Source organism: Ziziphus jujuba, chromosome 11, assembly GCF_031755915.1.
Source record: "Ziziphus jujuba cultivar Dongzao chromosome 11, ASM3175591v1".
Taxonomy (NCBI): domain Eukaryota; kingdom Viridiplantae; phylum Streptophyta; class Magnoliopsida; order Rosales; family Rhamnaceae; genus Ziziphus; species Ziziphus jujuba.
In genome coordinates this window covers 8,155,363-8,179,481 of record NC_083389.1, presented here as the reverse complement: position 1 = coordinate 8,179,481, position 24,119 = coordinate 8,155,363, and the positions used below count along the sequence as shown (strand labels likewise).

The window sequence follows — 24,119 nt, the reverse complement described above, 5'->3', positions numbered from 1 at the left end:
GATTTTAGTTATTTTTTTTATTTTTTTTTATTTTTTTTAAATACGCATCGCAGATGGGCTTAGAGATAACCCTTTTGTTCATTTGTGGGTCTCTTGGCTCAGGTAGAGAACCTGGGTCTCTCAGCCCAGAATATTTGGGCTACATATCAGCTCGACTTCTACTCGGATTGAGCTTAAGCGGGTCCACTGTATGCCGACATGTTGCGAAACATAAACTTTGTTTCTTTTAAAAGGGCTATTATTCATATATTTAATACAACAGAGAATTTGATGGCGATTCTATAGTTCCGATAGTAATGTAGCAGTGGTTTATTTAAAAAACTAGAGGTATGTTTAATTCAACAGAGAAGGGAGGGACGATTCTTGTTCCAAAGCATAATTAATTAATGACCAAATGTAGCCTAATAGAGTGGTTCATTTTCCCGGATATGAACCTTGGAATTCAATCCGCTTTTTCATATAATTTCAGAAGTGGAAAAGGCTAGCAATGAAATCTTATTTCTGTATATACGTGTATGCAAATAAGTCATGGTTATAGAGAATATGCAATTTTCCGCTTTTGCATTACTTTTGATAGTATGGCCGGGACTAGTTTTGAGAAGAGCATTAAATTTGCTTCCAGCCAAAGTGATGACGACACTGATTATGATCATGGAGACCCAGAGATTGACTTCGATCTGTCATTGGAGAGACTAAACCTTGGACCTAAAAAGAAACTTCTAATTCTCAGTCTGCATGGCTTTTTAATACACAGTACTCACAAAGCTAACAAGAGTAAACTGCCAAAGTCTCGCCTTCCTGATGGAAGATTTGGAAATCAGTTGGGTAGATATATTTTGCTCTAGTTTTTTTTTTTTTTTTTTTTTTTTTTGGGGTAAATTGATATTTACCTTTTTGAGAAAGATTGGTCTTTTTTGCATTTGATTGTGTAGTTTACAAGAGACCCTATCTTGATCAATTTATGACTTTCTGTTTGGAAAGATTTGAAGTAGGAATATGGTCTTCTGCAATGGAGTAAGTATAAAAAAAAAAATGAGTCCTTTGAATCTGATACAATATTGTTACGTGTTTTTTCTTTGGTTATGTTGATGTTTTAGTCTTTTGAATCTGATACAATATTGTTACGTGTTTTTTCTTTGGTTATGTTGATGTTTTACTTAAATATTTTTCCATTCATCTGCTTTTGAATTATTTATTAAATAGGCACAATGTTGATGGAGTCATGGATTGTGCATTCGGATCGGGTAGAATTATGAGAAGCAAGCAGCTATTTGTTGGGGTAAGTATTTTAGTAACAAGTTACATAGAACATCAATGAAATGACAAATCACATACATAGTTGTTTTCTATGTAATTTTTTCTTTATTTTTTTGTTATGATATGGTTTCTTATAATTCTTTATTTTTTATGTTATTACTCAGGACCAAACCCACTGCACTGATACTGGGATTAAGTGTTTGGATAATAAAAGAAAGCCTTTGTTTCTTAAAGAATTGAATGAAGTTTGGAACTACTTGAAGAAAATTAATCAAAGGAGGGGTGCCCATTATTCTGCTTCAGATACCCTCTTAATAGATGAAGAACCTTACAGAGCACTGCTCAATACTGTAATTATAACACCCCCTATTATTGATATTTCTTCCAATAGTTATTTAACAAAATAATTTGGTAAAAATTTTTTGATTGGTTATTTATTTGATTCTTGGTTGCAGCCTGACACTTCAATTTTCCCATTGTCATACAATGCAGAAGATGGGAATCATGATGCCTTAGGTAATAAGATCATTAATGCTTTTGAGTTATTTTGTACTTGGCAGTTTATCTTCTTGTTATTTATTAATGTAGCTGGAACTGTTACTTGGCTATAGATCCGAAAGGAGAGCTGTGTTCATACTTGGATCGCCTATCGGTTGCTGATGATGTTCAAGCTTATGTTAAGGAAAACAATTTTGGACAGCCTGCTATCACTCCTCAACATCCTGATTGGGAATTTTATTCCAATGTTCTTCGACGTTTTGGAAGAGGAAGGAATTTTGATGATTAAAATGTTTGATTGATTGGGAAAGTTGAATTATGCAGAACACATGTTAATAAATTATGATTTAGTGTGGTTTTTGTCTTCAGCATTTAGTATAGTATGGTTTTTGTCTTCAGAATTTATTTTGTTCTCAGCGTTAGCATTCAAATGAAAAAAATGTATGCATCCTTAACTGTTAAATGTTACAAATGCTTAAGTTGATGGTTGTTTCTCTTATTTGGGTAAAAAATTTTGATGTTTATTATGTTGTCTAATTTTTTGGCTTGATAAGTTTTCTTTCCGTTTCATTTTGCAACAAGCAATATAAAACCTGTCTTGCAAGTGTGAACATTGTAATTGTTAGTGAATCTGCTCTTCCAATTTCCTTAGCCTATTATACGACCACATGTCTTGCAAGTGTGAACATTGTGACTGTTAGTGAATCTGCTATTCCAATTTCCTTAGCCTATTATACGACCATAAGCATCAAATAATGTAACAGATCCTGATCCACCATTCCAATTTTCTAAACCGCTAGTGTCAGGCTGACTGCAAAGTGGGACATTGAAGTGGCCTGGCAAGAAAATTTTAAAGCTTTGATTATAGTGATATTAAAAGAAATTCAATGAACTACCAGTGGTAATCAATAATTATTCTCTTTTCCTCGAAACCTTTTCTGTTTTGTGACATTTCTGTCACTGAAGGAATAAAAGTAGCTACTGGTTTATTGGGATTAACTTTCTTATAAGCTACTATTACGTACTAAAAAATAAAAGAGGTACAATGTCGCATTGAATGCTACGCAGAGGAAAGAGAAACATATGATTTTTATTACTCAACCAGGTTGACAAGCAAGACCAAGTATTGGGAAACATGAATTCTAGTTCCATTTTCAGAATAATAGTTTGTTGACAAAACCACCTACGTAAGTAAGTTAAGTACGTGTGGCAAAAAGCATAAATGACACAAATGGAGCATAAAATGGTTCGTTTTCTGGGATAGGAACTTGTGGAACTCAACCCTCTTTCATTTAATTTCAGAATTTGAAATGGCTAGCAAATTACAAAAAACTTCAGGCCCGTATGTGGTGTGTAAACTTACAATCCGTGTGATTGTTGAATAACAAGCAATTTCATTATCTTTGCAAAATATGGCTAGGAATAGGAAGAGCCTTAAGCTTAAAGTTAAACTTACTTGTAGCGATAAAAGTGATAGTGATAGTAATCATAGAGACTCAGAAAATGGTGATAGTAATCATAGAGACTCAGAAACTGACTCTGGTATTTTCTTGGAGAAACTTAACCTTGGACCAAGGTAAAGATGGTTTACTAGTAATGAGATTTCACACCGCCAACAAGGATGAAATCCCAATTAATCGCGGTCGCCATCTTAGATATAGGAAGCATTTAGGTTCAAACTTTCACACTACGATTTGTAAGAGTTTTCTGTTGTTGAATTTTTTTAAGGTTACCACAATAATTCTTTATATTCATATATACATATCATTTGTCTGTTATTTTGATTTGGCAGTTTACAAGAGGTCCTTCATTGATCAGTTTATGCAGTTCTGCTTCGAAAGATTTGAAGTGGCAAGATGGTCTACTTCGATGGAGTCAATATATATTTATATATATATACATATATAATTAATTAAAATATGCATGCTTATGCATTATATAATATTATATATCTTCGAAATTATGTTTTTTCTTCAAGAAAATCTCCCGGTCGTTGTTTTCATCAATCATTTGAAAATTTTCATCCTTTTGCTCATAATTTGTTTGGTTCGATGGTCATTAGGCGCAACGTGGATGGTGTTTTGGATTCAGCACTCGGCGAAATGAGAAGTAAACTACTGTTGATTTGGGTATATATGTAAAGACAAAAGGACGTAGTCCATTCACATTTTTATATATCTATGCGGCTTAAAATATCAGAATGCAAGGAAAATTGATTACTCTCTTATTTAACTTCTTTTTTTGCAGTTGGCTGTATATATAATTCATAGGACCAAAGAAAATGCATTGATAAGGATCTTTTTAATACATTTTAAAAGAGAGAAATGCATTATTCAGCATCCATACCGTTGTTATTGATGATAAACCATCTCAGTTCCTACTCAATCCTGAAATACTAACCTCTTATTCTCCTTCTAATAATAACAAAGTGATAATAATATATAGTATTATAAGTTGAATCCTGTTTGAATAATATATAGTATCATAAGTTGAATCCTGTTTGAACTTTTCTTAGTTTTGAAAGTATTGAATCTTTACAGCCAAACACTGCCACTTTCCCAGAGACATACAATGCAGGAGATCATAGTGATAAGGTCTTAGATAAGAACCAATTACCTCCAATTTGTACTGATCATTCATCTAATTTTAATTGTTGTCAATTTATAAGCGCCTTGATATTTTAATTAGATCCTAAAGGAGAGCTGGTCTTATACTTGATGGGTTAGCGGCTGCTGATGGTGTTCGAACATATATTAAAAGAACACCCATCTGGGCAGCCTGCAACAAGTCCCAATCATCCTGATTGACGCTTTTTATTCGAAAGTTCTTCGCCATCTTTTCAAAAGCAGAAAATATGTGGAGATGAAACTGGTTGATAATTTAAGTTTAGGAATTTCCATGTCTTCTTCGAATTATGTTAATTCAAGGCATTTTAATGTTATCTCAAATAACATATGGTTTTCATAAGCATGTTCAATTCTGTAGTTATGAGTTTTCTAATGATATGTAATTTTGCTGGTTGGTTGCTGAATTGTCAGTAATATTCTAGTCATTTTTACCCCCCCCCAAAAAAAAAAAAAAAAAAAAAAACCCTAATACTCCTCTTAATTGATGTAGAGTGCTTTCTTATTTTTTGTAAGAACTAAGATATGGTCATATATATAGAGAAAAGCAACATTGGAACAGTTATTAATGGCAAAGATAAAGAAAATGAATGGTAAGTCAAAATGAGAATTGTATTGATATCAATTAAAATAATCCATAGCATGTCCACCAACTAAAATTTGAGGCTGCAACTGTTGATGATTCCGTACAATCAGAGAAAATTGTTTTAAAAAAAAAAAAAAAAAGAGTTTGTCAATAAATATCAGTATTGCAACCGTACTTCCAAATTAACTTTACTTTTGTTTTAGCTCCGAGTTATCAAGGTCATGTCAGCCTCCAATCAACCTGAGAAAATTATTCACCAAGTAAGAACATGCTTTAGATTTCCGACACAACACAAGTGACAAAATCAATTTATAGGTCTAATCCTCATTAAATAATAATAATAATAACATGTGCATATAAGGGGTCATTCAACAACATACCTTATTATTTATTCACCAGGCACAGATATATTGATGTCAGGGGATGGTCCGTGCTCTAATTTGGAATCTGAGCCATTCCAACCTGAACTAATTGATGCAGAAGCAACCGGGTTGTCTTTATCAGTACTTGTGCTGTTTTCTGCTTCTCCCTGGCTTTGTGCTGGTAATGCAGGTGTAGTAGTGGTGAAACCTCCCGGCTCACCATCAGGTTTTGCTTGGGAGATTGGTCTTGCTGCTGTCACTGTTTCTCGGACACCTGAGGTCGGAGAAGCCACAGTATGTTCACGGTGGTGCTTCCTTTTATGTACCTTGTAACCATTTGGCATGAAGCTTCCAACCACAATCTGCCAAAACAAGCAACATAAACATAGCTTACAAGGGGGTTTGAATAGTACCTAAATTATTATTTTGTGTTTTATTTATTTCTTAAAAGACTCCACGGTTTGTCTTTTTTTAACAAAGTGGCTAGATGGTATTGTGATTCAAATAATTCAAAATGACTTTGATAATGGTATCTTCAAAGAGACAAATTCAAGGTTTGAATCTAAAAAAACAGGAACTTTTCTAGCTAGCATTTCTCACAAGACCAAAAGAAGACATCTTTATAGTTGCTTTGCAGTCCAACTATGTATTTTTTATTTTTTATTTTTTATTTTTTTTGGTGAGAAGTTCAACTGTGTATTTTGAATAGAATGATCTCCGTGAATATACAGTAACACTTTCACCATATTAACTGTCTTTTTAGTAAATACCATAATTATGGTCTTGTTAGCAGCGAGAGTTTTTGTTTAGTAACAGTAATTCGAGACAAAGCTTCTACCAGAAATTATTGAATGAAACTTCGAGTAGAGTTGAGCCAAATAAGAGTTGCAGGTTTTCCGTAGCAATTCAAAATTTGAATAGGAAAAACTCTTACTTGGATAGGACTTGCAGCTGTTAGCAAACCAGCAATGCCACCACCTACTACACGTCCATCAGGACCAGCCAATGAGACACTGAGGCCACCGGTTCGACTTCTAACACCACCATTGTCATTGACTGTAAAAGACCCAGATAATGATAATATCTCAAAGCGGCCCTGCAAGAAATTTAGCCATATCTACTTCACTAATTTGATAACTTTCTGTAATATTGAGATAGGAATCAAAATAACTTCTCTGGCCGCTAAACAACCTTCAAATGCCTTATTTTTTAAGATCAACTTTCTTATAGGCTACTAGGTCCTCAAAAATCCAGCAGTAAATACTCCTAAAAGAACCTATAAATTATCTTCATCACTCTTAGAGAAAGAAATTGGAATAAGCAGTAAAAGGACAGAGAGAAAGGACAGCTTTCCGGGGAGAACACATGGGCGAGAGACAGGAGGAGAACAATCTGCTTTCTAGTAAGCCAAAAAGCGAACTAACTGATTAAACAACATTGTCTAGGATGTGCTAAAGGGCATGAACATATTCTTCGATTGGTTTTTTATTAGACTACATGCAGTTCAAAAGGAATTAAAAAAAAAAAAAATTGCAAATGGTATATACAAAGAAAGAACATTAATTAGATAACTTGCCTCGTATGTCAAAATACCACCAGAAGAACCGGGTTGGCGAATAGTGACGTTAGAAACAGCTCCATTGGCAGAGAGAATGCAAATTCCTCTGGGACCCTTTTGAGCAAATGAAAGAATTTTCCCTGCAACATCCTGCATGTGAAAAATATGAAATTTTGCCATGTAAAAAAGAAAAGACACTCCGGATCTGGGGGCAAAAATCTCACTAGTACAGATTACGGACTAGTCAACTTATCTATTACAACATGAGGTGGACAATGATGTACTTACTATAGCTGATTTTACTTTTTTTTCACATTACCTCGCCAGTATTAACAGTAACCACATGCGGCGTGAAGTCCCCACCAGCAGTGTTTGCAAACAGCTCACCTTCGCAGATCACATTCCAAATGTTAGATTTACAGCATCTGTTGTAATCCCAACAAGTCTAATTTCATATGCTTCACACACTCAAAACCAAACCATGCAACACATAATATATTGAACCCTAAATTTCTAACCTTTTTGTTTTTTTTTGTTTTTTTGTTTATTCCCCAAATTTTATTTTTAACTCCAACATACCAGTTCCGTTTATCTAAGTGGAAATTTTAGATCCCAAACCCACTGTGAGTTATAATGATTTTCCAATTGACTGAACAAGAAACTTGGATTATGAAATGATCAGTTTGTTTGGTTGGTGAGACTGTGGAAGAAAGAGAGAAAATTTTGGGGTCTAAATTGTTAAAAAGTGAAAGAAAAAGAAAAAGAAAAAGGAACGTTTTTTTTCTTGGTGGGTAAATTGAGGTTTGTACACCAAAAAAAAAAAAAAAAAAAAGACAATAAAATGGCCTGATAATTAGGACAGACCACCCACCACGAAATCCTAAAATCTTTCTTATTTTCCTACATTTTCTAGGCAAACAAGCAGTCCCGTACAACCGAAGGGAAAAAGAAAAACAAGAAAGCACGTCACCGAGTCGGGAGAGTAGTAATTACCTAAAGAAGCAAGAAGCTGCCAGTTTCCGGAGCCAGGAGGCCTACCTCTTCCCCTTTTGGAAGAAAACTCGGAAGGAGAAGGAGACAAAGAGAAGCCCGGTGGTGGAGGTGTCACCGTCACTCCCGCCGTATACGCCGCCAACCTCAGGTTCCCATCGGCGTCGTACTTTCTTGGCCTCCCTCGCTTCTTCCTCCCTGACAAGTCAACGCTACCTTGTGTTCCTCCTCCTCCACCACTAACACCGCCACCACTGCTTGGTGTTATTGTGGCCGTCGCTGTCGCTGTCAAGCCCAAACCTCCCTCCGAGCTCATGGTCAGTGCCATGTTCGTCGGAGCTGGTGGTGACGCCGTCTCCGAGTTTCCTGCTGACCCGGAAACCGTGCTTTCCTTTTCTTCCATACCAGACTATGGAAGAAAAATATTACACAGAAAGAGAGAGAGAAAGAGTGTGGTGTGGGATTGAGAAATGGAATAGAGGAAGTTTGAACGAAAGGAAAGCTGCAAATGGCGCCAGAAGTAGAAGGTTATAGCTTTTTTTTTTTTTTTTTTAAACTTTGATGTGAGAGATTTTACAAACTTCCCTCCATTAATGGAGGACAAAAAGAGACTGTAGGAAACTCCTATTTTCAGATTTTCTTGTCTGGACTCCACAGTCTCTCTTTAGACAAGTGAAATTACAAATTTATCCTCTAGTTCCCTGAATTTACTCCTCATTTTTTTAATGGTGTTAGTCTACCGGACCAGTTTTCATTTTTTTTTTTTTTTGTTTTCCTTCCTTTCCCCTTTGTTAATTTCTTGGATAAATTTTCGAGATATTCTCAAATAAAATAAATTATAAACTAATTAATTGCAAACGTGTTGTGATATGATTGGCACGCTCGAAAAAGAGGGTGGTTTTTAATGAATGATTAAAGTTGGACCAGTTTGACTTGCATTTATAATTGTATACTACAGTTAAGTTCATTGCTTGTACAAAATCAATAGAAAAATGAATTAAGCAAAGAAAATGATAAAATAGCGTTTTAGGTATTGTGTAAAAGGGTTGAAATTATGAGTTCTCTAATATATTTTAAAATAATTTTATAAATGCAATTAGTCAATCATTTTGCTAATTTATCAAGTAATGGTATGGAATTAATCTTTGTAAACTTTTGAGAAAGTCTTCCGAGCATACTGTTTTTTTATTTTTTTCTATTTAAGGAAAAAAACAATTCCTTTAGAAAGTATCTGTGGTCTCTGTCCCACGGAAAGGATTTCTACAATGCTCAAACTGTAGACAACGCAACGTTATCACAAAATGGAGTTTTTATTTCAAAGCAACCAGCATATAAATTAAAATATAAAATAGATTTTTAAATAGTAACGCTATGATACCATTGTTAAAAAAAGAAAAAAAAACAAAAAGAAAAGAAAAGTGGTATCGTACCAAATAAATCTATTAAAGTTTACATAAATATCATATATTATTTTATTACTTAATATATTAATATAATATAGGCATACCCGAGTAAATTTCTAAAGGCATAAATACATGTAAACATAAACTAATAACCAAGGCTATGCCTCTTTCTTTATTTTCAGTTCTTTCATCAAAGGGTGCTTTAATCCCCCCCAAATTTGAAGACCCCTTCTCAATCAAAGCAACTAATTTACCCAAAAATAAGTAAATAAAAATAAATAAAATATTATCGCATTAAATTTTATATACATTTTAATTGATTTATTTGTTACATAGTGTAATAGTTAAAATGGATACACGTATTATATAGGATAAAATATGTTTTTATTTTCAAACAATGATTAAAAAAATATATTTCTAATTACACAGAAAAAAATCCGAATAAAAGTACATTAAAGCAACCGAAATTAACGACAAAATTAAGCAAAGCACATCAGGAAGGGTAATATTTTCATTAAAAAAAAATGGAAGGGTAATATGGTGAAAGTGTATGTAGATTATCCTTTCGGTTTTCCAATTATATAAAAGTCGGGAAGTAATTATAAGATGGTTTTGGAAGTCTAAAACAACCAACTTGATTCGGATTAAAAATCCAGTCAAACTGGTGCTGTGCTGTTAAAGTTATAAGCCTTGTATAAAATAATGCTTTTTTTTATATGAAAATAATGCTTTTTAAACATCATATTTTATTATGCTTCAAAAAAAATAAAGTTGAAATCCCAAACTTACGTTTCCGGATTTAAATTGGAGTCCGAAGTCTAATTTGTTTTCTCTACGTATTTGTTATTTCCAAAAAGTTCTTCGATTTGGGCGCCTCCATTTTTGATAAATGGGGCAACCCACTTAGTTAAAGAGGCATTTAAGTCCTTCAAAATCAATATCTGAATTTTTATTTCTCTTTTAATTTTTTTAATGTTTTTTCCTTTTTTTCTGATTAAAATAATCGAATACGAAGGATTTTAAATTTTAGAGGATATTTCATTTGAAACTCTTTTAATTTTACATAATTATAATTAGATTTAAATTTTTGAAAAATCAATATTAGTTTCTTATCTGTTAGCTTTTACTTATTACTTTCAACAGTTAAAAATCAAATTATATTTGCATGATATTATTCAATTATAAAATATTATATTTAACCTTTCTTTTTCGTTAGATGTGAAAAATAATTAGTAAAAACTGACATGTAGGTATATTTTAATAAAAAAATAAAAATGAGATTAATGGTGATTGTTTTTAAATAGTAATATAAATATAATTATAGTAAAATTGAAAAAATATAAATAAAACTTTCTCTAAATTTTATTATTCTAGTTTGTCTAGTAATGCATTCCTCTATAACATCGATTGCTAATTTTTCATAAATATCTTCTATATCCAATAAGTTGAAAATAATCTGACCATGTTTTTCTTCTTTTTCCTTTTGTTTTTATGTTTGATAAATTACATTGGTTATTTATGATTCTAAAACAATATTATGTTTCTTTTAACATTGTTTACAGTACTTTTACTTTTTTATTTTTTTAATTTATAAATTCAAAATTTATTACTTTAAAAAATAAAAATTATGGTTTATGTCAATATTACACTAGTTATAAATATAATTCATTAGATTCAAATGATATTTATCATAATTATTATACATTGTTTTATATTAGCATTATTGGGATTTTCTATCAGCTTTTGTTCGGATTGCAATTAAATTTTTCCCAAAAAAAAAAAAAAAAAAAAACTTAATTAACATTACTTCACATATATTGCCATTTTTCTCTACGAACAAAAACATTTTTCGCTGTATTGTTTTTTTTTTTTTTTTTCTTTCTTAAGTAACTTAGGCCTCCCTCTTGCCTACCGAAAAAAAAAAAGAAAAAAGAAAAAAAGATTGAAGATAAAATAACGAGAACCCAAAACGTTTCATTTTATTTTATCGTCAAAAGATTATAAATTAATTAAATAGAATAAATAAAAGAAAGGCGGAAAAATCCAATTCTACCACCCTGCAAAAAGCAAACAGTGATATAAAAGCTGTCGGTAAGACCGTTGACGGTCCGGCCCAAACACGCAATTGAATCCATTGAATTTACATGGAAAAAAAAAAAGGTGGCTGTGATACTCTGCCCCTATACTCTACTCAGTTCGCTAATTCGCTTTCGTTTGATATGATCTTCGACGCTCATCGACGGTCTAGATTAAAGATTACTCGCTTCTCTGCCATCAAGAACACAACTTAAAAGTCTAGAACTGGGTCAGAGACGTGCCACGTCGTTGTGTTTTGCTAAAGTAATGTTACATCATATCTTATTTGCAATCCATTTTGGCATGGATTTTTATTATAAAAATAAACAAAAATAAAGTATATTTGATCGAGGAGCTTTCGGTATAATGGTTTGGTTTTTAGTTTTTGTCTATATTTTAATTATTTTATATAATTCGTTTATTTAAATGTTAATAATTAATTAAAATTTATTAAATATTTTAATTAATGATTTTTTTAGTAGTGTCCTTTGATTTTTTAATTTTTTTGCAAATTGCATTTTAAATTTTACATTCATCATTTTCTTTTAAATTTGTAGATTTTTTACATCAAATTTCAAATGTGATTCTTTCTATTTTGTTATGTTCATCATTTTCTTTTAAATTTGTAGATTTTTTACATCAAATTTCAAATTTGATTCTTTCTATTTTGTTATGTTAAATGTCACTTGAATTATACATACTTCATTAGAATAAGAATATTTTCGAAAAATCAAGTTACGTTGTTTTGTTGTAATATTTAAGGAGGTATTGTTTCAACAATTTTAACGTTTGGAGGGCATTAATAAATTTCTAAATCTGTTATGGCTTCGAATGACTTGCTTTTTTGGATATACTTTTGTCCTAATAAAGTATGTATCATTTACGTGATATTTAATACAACAAAATAGATAAATTACACTTGGAGATATTGGTGCAAAAAACTTATATATTTGGAAGCCATAACCGTATAGTGATGAATATGAAGTTTAAAATACAATTTGCGAAAACAGCACCGTTGCAAAAAATCTCTCAATTAATTATAAAGTTAATGAAAAAACTAAAAAATATAGACACCAAATTGATTATAATTTTGTTTTTTTTGTTTTTTTCTTTTTCTCTTTCAATTATTTGGGATATTTAATAAAACAATTAACACTAACATGTATTTGAAGTAAATTGTACACAATAAAAAATAATAAAATAAAAACAGAAAATTAAAATCAATATTAACAAACAAAGGAAAACAAAAATTCTTCTTTTTTTCATTTTTCATTTTTATTTTTTATTAATAAATGCTTCAACTTATATTATTTATTAATTTTTAACTAGGCCATTCAACTTTCATGTTACCGCTGTGTGTCAAATACGGAAATTAGCTGGCCTGGATTCAATTTTTACACATAAAAATGTCAATAAAAGTTGACATTATAAGTAGTAGTTTTACCTCTAATCCCGCATATTTATGATTTAATTAATACAAGGAGAATAGACTGAAATAATTGTTCTTAATATGTTGTTAATCTTTTTGTTTGTTTTTAAAATATTTGAATAAAGTATTTACCAAAAAAATTATTTGAATAAAGTAACTTTGAGTTTATATCCAAATTGGATCTTAAAATGATATTATTGTTGCTGCTAACTATTTTCTAATGGAAGTCGATTTTTAACTATGCTTTCAAATTAAAGAAACTGGTTATAGCTGGGCACTCTTATGTTGTTTAATTAAGAAATTGGTCAAACAAAATACATTTTTCGTTAGGGATTATATTTCAATATCTGTGGTTATAAAGTGATACTTATTTCATTGATTTCTTTAATTAAAAAAAAAAAGTGACACTTATTTTCATTTCAACTCAATACTTGTTTTAACGTATTTACCAAAAAAAAGAAAATTAACATCTTTTAAGTTGAAGTTGGTGACGGAGTAACTCTTAGGAAGGACAAAAAAAATTAAACAAGCATGCGCTTTCGCTCTGTGAACTGGAATAGTGACGAATGTAACTGTTATATAGAATTACGGATACGACATATCACAATAAGTCACTTATAATTGAATGGTAAACAATTGTTTGGTAAAACCAATGTATTTATTTTGACATTGCATTAAATATAGATTACGGGAATTATATTAATAACATTATATATACCTAATATTTTATCCTATGGATTAGTACTAGCTTGGTATAGAGGCCTACTTTGATTGCTATTTATATTTATATATATATATATACACATCTTAAATAGCATACTGACATTTTAAAATAAGAAAAAAATAAATAACGATAATAGTAGTAATAATAATAATATGATAAATATCATTATTATAATAAAATTTAAATTTATACCTAAACCATTAAATTAGGAATGCTTACTATGTCCAAAAAATTACAGTATGCTTGTTTGACATTTTTGGAAGATTTAAACCCTAATTTTCAATTAATTTATACGAGAAATGTCAGTTTGTTTCTAGAAAGTAAGGGGAAAACGGAAAAAAATAAATAATAATAAAATAAAATAAAAATTGTGGTTGTTCAACTGGTTTGAATTGATAGCTCTACTTGAGCTTAGGAACCAAATTCACCTAACACACCAACATTAATTAAGAAATTTGGAAAAACTGAAACGTAAAAAATTAGGATAGGGTGAGGCAGTTTATGACTTGATCTATGGCTATTTAAGACTAGGTCTGACTCAACCTCATGTTATTGGAAATTTGCAGCAACAATTATTTATTTATTTATTTTTATTCTACTCGGATCCATCATAAAAAATATAAAAAAGAACTAAAAAAAAAAGTGTCAATTTTTTGATACATCCAAATTTAAGTTATCGGCAAAAATATTTATAGTATGATGAACAGAGGCTGCAACGTGAATCCAAATGCAAATGGACCCTGAAATTTTTTTTTTACTTTAACAAATGGACCCTCTTTAATGTATATAGTTCATTGACTATGTATAGAAATAATCCAAATCTCTAAACATTAATGGTACATCACAGAGGTCTAGGTAATGTAGGAAAAAGTTGCTTTCATTTCAACTGCTCACTTAAACCCAAAACATAACCTGCCCTTGTTTAGTATATGCGTCTATAACTATAAAAATTTTGCTTATTAAACGAGACCCAAAGAAATAAATCAAATTAAAACAAATATTTTGGTATCCAAGAAGTTATAAAAAAAAAAAAACTCTGGTGGATTTATCGTTACAGATGATAATTATTGATAATGGTAAGATAATAAATTTGATTCTTATATATATGTTTCAAAAAATGAAAAAAAAAAAGAGAGAAAAAATTCATTTCTTTTTGTTAATTAGAGAAGTTACCGGGCTATTATTTTTTCTTTCAATTTACTTTTTACTAACTGGAGGTCATATATTATCATAAAAAAAAGTATTTATATGTAAAAAAAAAAAAATTCATAGGCTTAGTTTAGTGGTTATGCTATTGAAAATACATTTCTAATAATCTTCAATCTTTTATTTGGATAAAATTGTTTTTCTTCCTCCATAGTAATAAAAAAATATTAAAAAAAAAACTGGCGGTCATATATACATTTTTCTTAAGAAACATAATGGCGGTCATATTTTAACAATGAATTTTAAATATAAAGAGAAAAAGCAAATCAAAAAAGGGAGATTCCCTAGTGATGACCATGTGAGAATAAGGATTTTTTCAAGGACACTATTATAATTATCTATTTATTTATTTATTTTTCCCCTTTACTTGATCGTTTAAAGTGGACGACTTTTAATTATTAACCAATTTATTTTTTAAAATTAAACAAACTGGGTGTTCCGATAAGTGCCTTGATAAGAGGAACTTCTCAAATATATGACTTTTAAACCGTGCAAGACTCCCAACAAATGCATTCAACTAAAAGAGAAAAAGAAAAAGGAAGGAAAACAAAAAAAATTAAATTAAAAAAAAAAAAAAAAGAGGAAGAAGAATAAGAAGAAATTAATCTCCCTTCAGATTGAAGGTAAGCATTGTTTTTAGTGTCTTGAGAAGTAGGGGAAAGAGGGAGGGACCACCCAAGAAATATATTATAAATGTGAAAACAATTTAAATAAATTAAGCATGGAAAATAAAGCTGCAAAGTTATTATTAAAGTAGATTAAAATACACAGAATAAAAGCCCTTTTCGGCTTCTCTGCCATGTGGGTCGATCTTTGTAATTCTCATCCTCAAGCCCCAAATTATTAATTGATTGTAATTATTTTAAGGTAAATCCGCCACCGGGTTATCATTTTTGGTGTTAGTTTCTTGCTTTTTGGGCTTTAGCAAAACCAAGTTTCTATAAGTAATTTGTGTTTCCGTAAAGCATTTTCTTTGGGTCAAGCTTTCTTATTTTTGTTTTAAGTAAATATAAACAGTAAATGAATATAGAAAACATCGAAGGAAAGCAATTCCTTTGCTAGATTGTAGTCCAACTTAAGAGATTCTCTCATCATCGAAGTGAGATTAATTTAGGTTCTAATTATATCCAATAAAACCAAATACGAGGCTTGGTTAATAACGCACACAGATTATGCTTTGGATATTATTGGGAAAAAGGCAGGGAAGACACGTAGAACAATATTAGAAGTACCAACAAATATATTAACTCCTGAATACTAACTTATATAAGAGTTGATTTTATGTCCCGCCTTATAACAAATAAGACTTTCATACATTACTTTAGAATCCAAAAGTTGGTAAAAAGGAAATGGTTGCTTTAGTAACATAATTACTAATGAAGGTAGTAGGTAATATTTAAATCCAAAAATACAGCATACAAATAGATTGAAGATGTTATACAATTTTTGTTGAAAAAGAAAGTTGTAATGTGGCTTGGGATAAAATTTGGGGCCTGTTGTTTCAGAACAACAAAGAAAAGGCCAACTGTGTAGGCTTCCTGGAGGGATGGACTTGAAGTCTTGACTTGATCAAACCCAAATCAGAGCCCAAGCATTGGATGTTAACATATGGGCTATTGACTGTGGGTTTGGTTCATGAGCAGGGCCCAAGTTTTTGATAGCCATTTATGTATTTGTATACTCTCTCTCTCTATTTTTTTTTGGTGGTATTTGTATAGAGTCTTATATTAAAGTTCTGACTAATGGTTGTTATCGCTGGGACGTGTAGTCCTGAGTTGTTTAAGCTTCTTCTCGTATACATATTTATATATTATATATAAAGTAATACATCAAGTTTTTATATTCTTATATAGATATATATTTATTTTTAATAAATTGTAAACATATAGAATAAATCCAATGCACAGTTCGATGAGCAACAAGCCAACAACCAAAACCCCGACAAGCAGGCACCAGCCTAAACTCCATTTATTGACCCTTTTTGAATGACTACGATACCAATGAATAGGGGTACATCCCTATCCAAACCAATGGCTCAAAAGCTTAGGAAGAAAAATTCTCAATTTATCAACCCAATTAATTTCTCATCCAACCCCTTCTAATCATTATGAAAATCTTTTATAATTTTCACACCTTGGTGATGAGGACGGTTGGACAGTTGTACATTGAATATGCTCACGTGCCAAGAATAATTTCTCACTAAATTCCCTTCACTTTCATTGAAGAAAAACAAAAAAACCCAAATTTTTATTTTGAAAATAATTACCAAAAGTTTGTTCAAACTCCGAAAGAGTGAAACTTCCAATGCCACAACTCCTTTCTAATTACAGGTCCAATCAAAGTGGTCTGGTCCACTCCCTCTCTAGACTCTAAACAAAAGGCAAAAGACCCTCCATCGCCTTGGCAATATCATTAAAAATTATCTGATAAATAATTTGATTTTCCCGAAATGTGCGAAGCATAAACCCGAACAATATTCCGGTTTCTACCTCGGTTAAACCGTTTTTGGTCTATATGCCCATCTCATCGTTCTCGTTTCTTCGCAGCTATTTGATGCCGGCACCCGCCCCCTTCCCAACCTCCAAATGCCATCTCATCTTCTTCTCGTTGAGCTCATTGTTGGTGTTGCTGCTTCGGCCGTTTTCTTTGTCAACGGTAAGCCTGTTTTTGTCTCTGCTGGTTGAATTTCTGATGTGATGTATTCATTCTCGTTTTACTTCTTTGATGAGGTTCTAAGAAGCGAAATGTGTGTTTTTTGGTTGGTGAGAAAATGTCCGAAAATTAGAGAAATTTAGCTCAAAATTTCTTGTTCTGGGTCTTGGGAACTACACCCAGTGGTCAACTTAGGTCATTTTACCGGTTTGGGTTAGATTAGAGTAGAGGCTGTAGAGCTCAATATCATATATACTTGGTTAATTTCATTTCCTTTTTTGCTTCATGGGCAACCAAAAAGGAAGGTTTAGGTCTAATGTAAGTTTCCAATTTATTGAGTATTAGCTAGATTTAGACTCGATTTACTGTCGTTTCCATAATCTGCTTTGAATCCGAGTGGAAAATGCTTGATAATTAGTGATGGATTTAGAAAAAAGAGATAAAAAGATTTCCTTTTTAGGGCTATCATGGATGGTTTACTATCTAATTAATTTATGTTGTTCATCGAATTTTGATCCAGGAGTTCAGGGCTCTATTTGAGATTGCTGTTTAGGTTTGGCCTTTGGGGTTATGCATTTAAATGTGGGGAGATATGGTGTCGGATTCGTGGTTTAGTAGTTTGCTGTCAATGTGGAAGAGCGGGGCGGAGACTGAGAAGCCTGAGAAGCCACTAATAGGAATTCTGGCGTTTGAAGTCTCAGGATTGATGTTTAAGGTGGTTAATTTGTGGCATTTTTTGAGTGATAAGGAGATTTTTAGGTTGAGGGAGCAGATTGTAGATTTGGTTGGTGCGAAGAGGCTTGTATCCGAGGATGATGATTATCTGATGGAACTGGCACTGGACGAGATAATTGAGGATTTGGGACAACTCTCAAGGTCTGTTATCAGGCTTGGAAAGAGGTGTGCCAATCCTGTTTATCACCGTCTTGAACAATTTTTTAATGATCCTATTCAGAATGGTTTTCAGTGGTTTGGCTGGGAGTATAGATTGAAGAAAATGGAGAGGAAAGTGAAGAAAATGGAAAGCTTTGTTGCTGCTACGACACAATTATCCCAAGAGCAGGAAGTGCTGGTGGAGCTTGAGCAAACTCTGAGGAGAATGCAGGTTACTGCTCAGTTAGATCGTGTGAAATTGCTTGAATTCCAGCAGCGGGTGATGTGCCAGCGTCAAGAAGTGAGAAATTTAAAAGATTTGTGTCCATGGAATAGAACTTATGATTACATCGTCCGCATTTTGGCAAGATCACTTTTTACAATACTTGCAAGGATCAAACATGTCTTTGGAACTAATCAATTGGTTTCTACTGAGGAAAATGGTGATTGGGAATATAAGAGTTCTGATTGTCTTCCTCGCAGTCACTCCTTTTCTGCTCATATGCACTCTTCTGTTTATCCATCTGAGAGTAATCTATGTGGCTTCTATTCAGGACCTTTGAAGAAGTCAGGGATTAAAACTGACAAGATTAGAATGAAAAACATGCAGCAACACAAGTCATCTGTACAACAAGGGAAGCTTCAACATTCAAAGACCAAGCGGATGAGTCATGTTGGACCTTTTAAAGGATGCATGGTGGGTGGAATTGATTCTCCCATTGAAAAGATGTGCAAGCCAACTGTTGGTGGTTCAATGCGGTTGAGAGATGTTAGTATTAAAACCATGAATACCATGGAAAATGCTAATATGGGACTTCTTTCTTCTAGCAACAAGATATATTATAAATTGTTGTTGTTCAATTCCAAGAATAAACTGTTGAAGGTCCGTCCTTCTACTCTAGGTGATGCTGCTCTGGCTCTCCACTATGCAAAAATGATCATCTTGATTGAGAAACTGGCTTTATCACCTCATTTGATTTCCCCTGACGCAAGAGATGACCTGTACAACATGTTACCTACAACTATAAGAGCTGCTTTGAGAGCTAGGCTTAGGTCCTATCCCAAAAATACGGCTTCATCTGTCTATGATCCAGCACTTGCAACAGAGTGGAATCTGGCGGTAGTGCGAATATTGGAATGGCTTGGTCCACTTGCTCATAACACAACAAAGTGGCATTCTGAACGAAATATTGAGAAGCAGCAAGAGGTTTCCAGTACAAATGTCCTTCTTGTACAAACGCTCTACTTCGCAAACCAAGCAAAAACTGAAGCTGCAATCACAGAGCTTCTCATGGGTTTGAACTACAAGTGCAGGATTGATGACATAAAAGACAGAGTTATGCTGCAGATCAATGGCAGGGAAACTTATGATTATGTGCTTAGAAAGGAACCAAACCAAATATTTTCGTAAGCCTTAAATGATAAAAGATGCTCAAATCATAAGCCTCTTTTGAATTGGTTGTGAGCCAAGTCTTCCGCGAGGCTAGTTATTGTTTAAAAAAAAAAAAAAAAAAAAAAGAATTAAAGCTATAAATTTCCACCATTCCATGAAAGCTGCTTTGAGCATCTAGTTTAACATTTTAAATTTTCCTTTTTCAAAGGCAAAGCTATGTTAATTGAGTTACTTTCACGTCTTTTGAAAAATTCTTTTATTTGTTGATCTGGTGGATGAATTCGGGTCCAATAGCCGTTTTCTTGTGAAGCATATACTTTGCCTTGTACCATGCAATTATTTTTTGGTCTATATATATATATATATATATATATATATATATCCATATACGTACACAAACATATACATATTCCTCATCCATCATGCATCAATGGACCCCAGACCAAATGAATATTTGAGGCCACTGGCAATATTGCTTGCGAGATAGTTGCTTTCAATTAGTACTTTGTTCGGACTTCGGCTTGTATGTTAGCCATCACAGCTTTCACTGGCATGGCAAAGCAAGGCAGACTAGAGTGTTTGACGGGGAACAGCAGATGGTTTTGCCAAGATGAATTCTATCCAAAGAAGAAGCATCGAATTCTAATTAGATAAATTATCACAAATATAACAGTACTAGTTCAATCTTAGACCAACTTTCATGAATATGGTAAATAAATGGGAAATCGGTTATTACTAGCATTGTTACTGTCTTAGGCTCTAAGCCTGATTACAATAGTCCATATAGACTATGTACTAGATGCCTCATCATACATCAATTAATTGTCCCCATATACGAACAACTGAGTTGATTTTCCTAAAAGGCTAGCATACAAATATATATATATATATATATATTTTAAAGTATTAAAAAAGGCGTGCGGACAGTTTAACAAATAAACGTCTTTAAGTAACAGAGATACAAATTATTATGAGATTCATAATCGACATTTTTATTATTATTTTTTTTCCCTCAGCAGTGTCATTCCCTCAATTTCGCTTCTTTGGTATTGCTTGGAGTGGTATTGACCTTCTCAGTGTGATCCCCACCCTCTCACTCATGTCTAAAGCTTGAGCGTCGAACTCCCAATCAAAAGTATGGAGGAGAGCGGCCAGAGCAAGATGAATTACACGGTGAGCTAGTGGGATGCCAAGACAAATTCTTCTTCCAGATCCGAATGGAAGCAGCTCAAAGTTCTGCCCCTTGTAGTCAACATTTGAGCCAATATACCTTTCAGGCTTGAAGAACAAAGGGTCATCCCATGATTCAGGATCTCTTCCAATTGCCCAAACATTCACAAAAATTTAAGTGTCTTTGGGTATGAAATACCCCACGAAGTTGAAATCTTCTAATGAATTTCGGGGAACCAGTAAAGGAATTGCAGGATGTAACCTCATCGTTTCTTTCACCACAGCTTGTAGATATGGCATATTGTCCATGTCACTTTCTTCCACCTTCCTTTTACGTCCAATCACCCGATTAAGCTCTTCTTTAACCTTTTGCATTGACTCCGGATTGCGGAAAAGCTCTGTCATTGCCCATTCAACAGTGGTGCTTGTTGACTCCGATCCAGCCATAAACATTTCCTGTGCCATTAACATGTACAACATCACAAAATTGTTATTAAGGAATGGATAAACATATATCCATCAAATTTTAAAAATAAAAATAAAAATAAAAAGAGGACTTTTTCTACTATATTTTCTTACTACACCATTAAATGGTGTGTACATTTCAAACGTGAAAAAAAAAAAAAAAAAATACATAGTTCGATTTGTAGCCCTTCTAAATCATGATTGTCTAGCTTTGTACCCAAGCTTTGCTAAAACAACATTCTTTGTTGGCCAAAAAAACAAAAAAAGAAAAAAAAGGAACCAAAATTTAATTAAGATGATAACTATTTTTTAAAAAACTACGATTCATGTCCATCAAATAATTGTAAAATACGGTCAAAGTTTTCACTCCTGAATCACATTATTGACAGAATGCAAGCGACATGTGACACAAAATTGAAGGAAAAGCTTAATGGAGTACTTAGAGTTAAGAATAAGAGATAATACGCACCAGCACAACAATGTTGATATTTTGGTGTGAGATCTTGAGAGGACCTTCTTTTCCATCGCTCTCGTATTCCAGCATCACATCCAAGAAGTCCTTAGTCAGCCTCAGCCTCTGGCTCCCTAACTTGTACTCCTCAACTCTTTCTTCCACAAACCGTTCTCCAATTTTCAAAGCTTTCGCCATATGTTTGGTCATGTTTCTCTTAATCCCCTGAAGGTCCAACCATTTCAAGAAAGGTAGAAAATCGGCCACATTTGGCTTTCCCATGAACTCCATGATCTTGTCCACCGCATCAAAGAACTCTTTCCCTTCTCCGCAGTTGGGATCCAATAGATCCTTCGAAAACACAAGGTTCCCAATCACATTGAACCCCATCAGAAATAGATAGTGCGCTAAGTTCACTGCACCCGGTTCTCCTCTCCCACGTGCGGCGGCCGAATCCTCTTCCATATACCGAATCATGTCATCTACACATTTGTGCCTGATGAGAGCCGTGTCGTCAATCCGCTTGTTGGAGAAAATCTCCATGCTGCAAAGGCGCCAAAGCACCCGCCAATAGTGGCTACCGTGCTGGCCGAAGGCAATCGTGCCTTCGTCGTAGTTGTGGGCCGTTAATGCATGTGGACACTTTCGGTCACAAGAACTAGCATCGTGATTCTTGAAGAGTTGCTCGGCAGTCTTGGCCGACTGCACTACCATTGTGTTCATGGAGCCCAGCTTCAACCAAACAATTGGCCCGTACTTGGTTCGGAGGTTGTGAAGCGTCTGGTGAGGCATGGGCCCCAGGTCCAACATGTTTCCTATTACAGGCCATCCTTTCGGACCTGGAGGTTATTGTGGAATGGTACCAGCTCAGCATAGCTTTAGCACAGCCTTGGTGCCAAATTATCACACCAGTAGTTAAATGTCATGTGACCCACCACGTGCTTGTATTTTTAGTTATAAGTTTGTTGTTTCTGTTTTAGAGTACTAATATAAATACTTGATGTATTAGTTTCTTGTTAGTTAGTAAGTTTTACAAAAAAGAACTCGAAAAGAACTCTCTGGAAGTTTTCTCAGGAAGTTTTCTGATTTTCTAATTTCTTTCTTTCTTGAATTTTCTCTTGCACTTTCTTGCTTTTTCTTGCTGTTTTTCTTCCTTTTCATGGTATCAGAGCCAAGCTTCATGGCTACTCAGAAATATGCGTTGGTTGTTGTTTCACCTTTCTCAAGCAATGTTATGAAACTTGAGGAAGATAATTTTGTTCTGTGGAGGTCACAAATTCTTCCTACTCTCAAAGGACACAATCTGGAAAAATTCATTCTAATCCGAAGAACAGCGTCAGAAAAAGTTTCAGTTCTTGCAGACGATAGATCTGGCAGTGTTGCTGATGTTGACGAAGAACTTGACTATTGGGTGAAACAGGATCAATTGCTATTAGGATGGATTCGAGCTACAATTTCACGGGAAGTTCTACGGCATCTGGTTGGGCTACAAACAACATTTGATGTTTGGCAGACTCTTGAATCTAGGTATGCATCTCACTCCAGATCTCATATTTTACGTCTTCGAACACAGTTGCAATCCACCAAAAAAGGAGGTTTAAGCATTAATGAATATTGGCTCAAAATGAAGATAATTGCTGATGATCTTGAGGCTGCTGGTGAATTTGTGCATGAGACAGATTTTGCGTATTATATTCTTGGTGGTTTAGGACCTGAGTTTGATCCTGTCTCTGAAAATCTTAATTCTCGACTAGACTCAATCGGCTTGACAGAGGTTCAATCTCGGTTACTTGCGTATGAAAGCAAGTTGGAAGACTATAATTCTGCTCTTTCTATGAATCTTGGTCATTCTCATTCAGCAAATATGATAAGTTCAGTTTCTCATACTGATTTGAATTCTGTAAACTTGGTTCAACCTCCAACTCATGGGCATGTTGAGACCTCTGGACGTAATTTTCAGTTTTCTGGTTCCAATAGCAATGTTGGTCGTGGTTTCTCTCCACGAGCTCGGTTTGACAGAGGATTTGTTGGCAACTACAATTATCGAAATGAGAATTACAATACTCGAGGTCGAGGTTTCTTTGGTCGTGGCAGGGGTACTAATCGACCAATTTGTCAAGTCTGTAAAATGGTTGGACATACTGGTGATGTTTGTTATTATAGGTATGCTCAACCATTTCAGCAGAGTGTTCCACAGCCAAGCTTTACTGTTGGCAGTGCTAATCCTAGGACTTTCTTTGCTGGAGTTCCACACACTCTACCACACACTCTACAATCTGGTTTTTCTAATAACTTTTTGTATAATTACAATATGAGATCGCCAGTTATGCCTCAATCAACTATTGGGATGGTTGCTCCAAATTTGCAGTCATATGGTTCCATGTCTGGTTTGTCTAATCCTT

At 33.3% G+C, this 24,119-nt stretch overlaps 3 protein-coding genes and 1 pseudogene across 4 annotated transcripts; 2 read left to right on the top strand and 2 right to left on the bottom strand.

Annotated features, from left to right (window-relative positions):
* The first annotated feature begins 578 nt into the window (after positions 1-578).
* Positions 579-2,044, top strand: LOC107432119 (uncharacterized; annotated as a pseudogene).
* Positions 2,045-4,970: 2,926 nt separating this feature from the next.
* On the bottom strand, positions 4,971-8,635 carry LOC107432136 (AT-hook motif nuclear-localized protein 7). Its single transcript, XM_016043206.4, has 6 exons — positions 7,879-8,635; positions 7,205-7,272; positions 6,904-7,035; positions 6,262-6,423; positions 5,346-5,689; positions 4,971-5,205 (listed from the first exon to the last, which is right to left on the bottom strand). Exons 1-5 carry the CDS (start codon positions 8,276-8,278, stop codon positions 5,354-5,356), a joined length of 1,098 nt encoding a protein of 365 aa, XP_015898692.2. The 5' UTR covers positions 8,279-8,635; the 3' UTR covers positions 4,971-5,205; positions 5,346-5,353.
* Positions 8,636-17,024: 8,389 nt separating this feature from the next.
* LOC107432128 (protein PSK SIMULATOR 1) lies at positions 17,025-19,862 on the top strand. Of its 2 annotated transcripts, none has more exons than XM_016043196.4 (2): positions 17,025-17,368; positions 17,894-19,862. In XM_016043196.4, the coding sequence occupies exon 2, from the start codon at positions 17,946-17,948 to the stop codon at positions 19,647-19,649; it is 1,704 nt and encodes a 567-aa protein (XP_015898682.3). In that variant the 5' UTR covers positions 17,025-17,368; positions 17,894-17,945; the 3' UTR covers positions 19,650-19,862. The 2 variants fall into 2 exon arrangements, with proteins under 2 accessions (XP_015898682.3, XP_015898681.3); XM_016043195.4 differs by having other exon boundaries at positions 17,026-17,368; positions 17,886-19,862.
* Positions 19,740-22,563, bottom strand: LOC107432118 (iridoid oxidase-like; the record flags this gene model as incomplete). Its single annotated transcript, XM_025066877.3, is given in 2 exon segments — positions 19,740-21,257; positions 21,736-22,563. Coding segments are annotated over 2 exon segments (1,425 nt in total), but the record flags the coding sequence as incomplete, so codon positions are not given.
* Positions 22,564-24,119: the final 1,556 nt, after the last annotated feature.

Excerpts from the sequence above, each read along its gene's own strand:
- LOC107432128 (XM_016043196.4), top strand. The coding sequence starts at position 17,946 with ATGTGGGGAGATATGGTGTCGGATTCGTGGTTTAGTAGTTTGCTGTCA.
- LOC107432136 (XM_016043206.4), bottom strand. The coding sequence starts at position 8,278 with ATGGAAGAAAAGGAAAGCACGGTTTCCGGGTCAGCAGGAAACTCGGAG. Across the intron at positions 7,273-7,878 it reads GCAGCTTCTTGCTTCTTTAG|GTGAGCTGTTTGCAAACACT; the intron begins GTAATTACTACT and ends TGATCTGCGAAG. Across the intron at positions 7,036-7,204 it reads TTACTGTTAATACTGGCGAG|GATGTTGCAGGGAAAATTCT; the intron begins GTAATGTGAAAA and ends TTTCACATGCAG.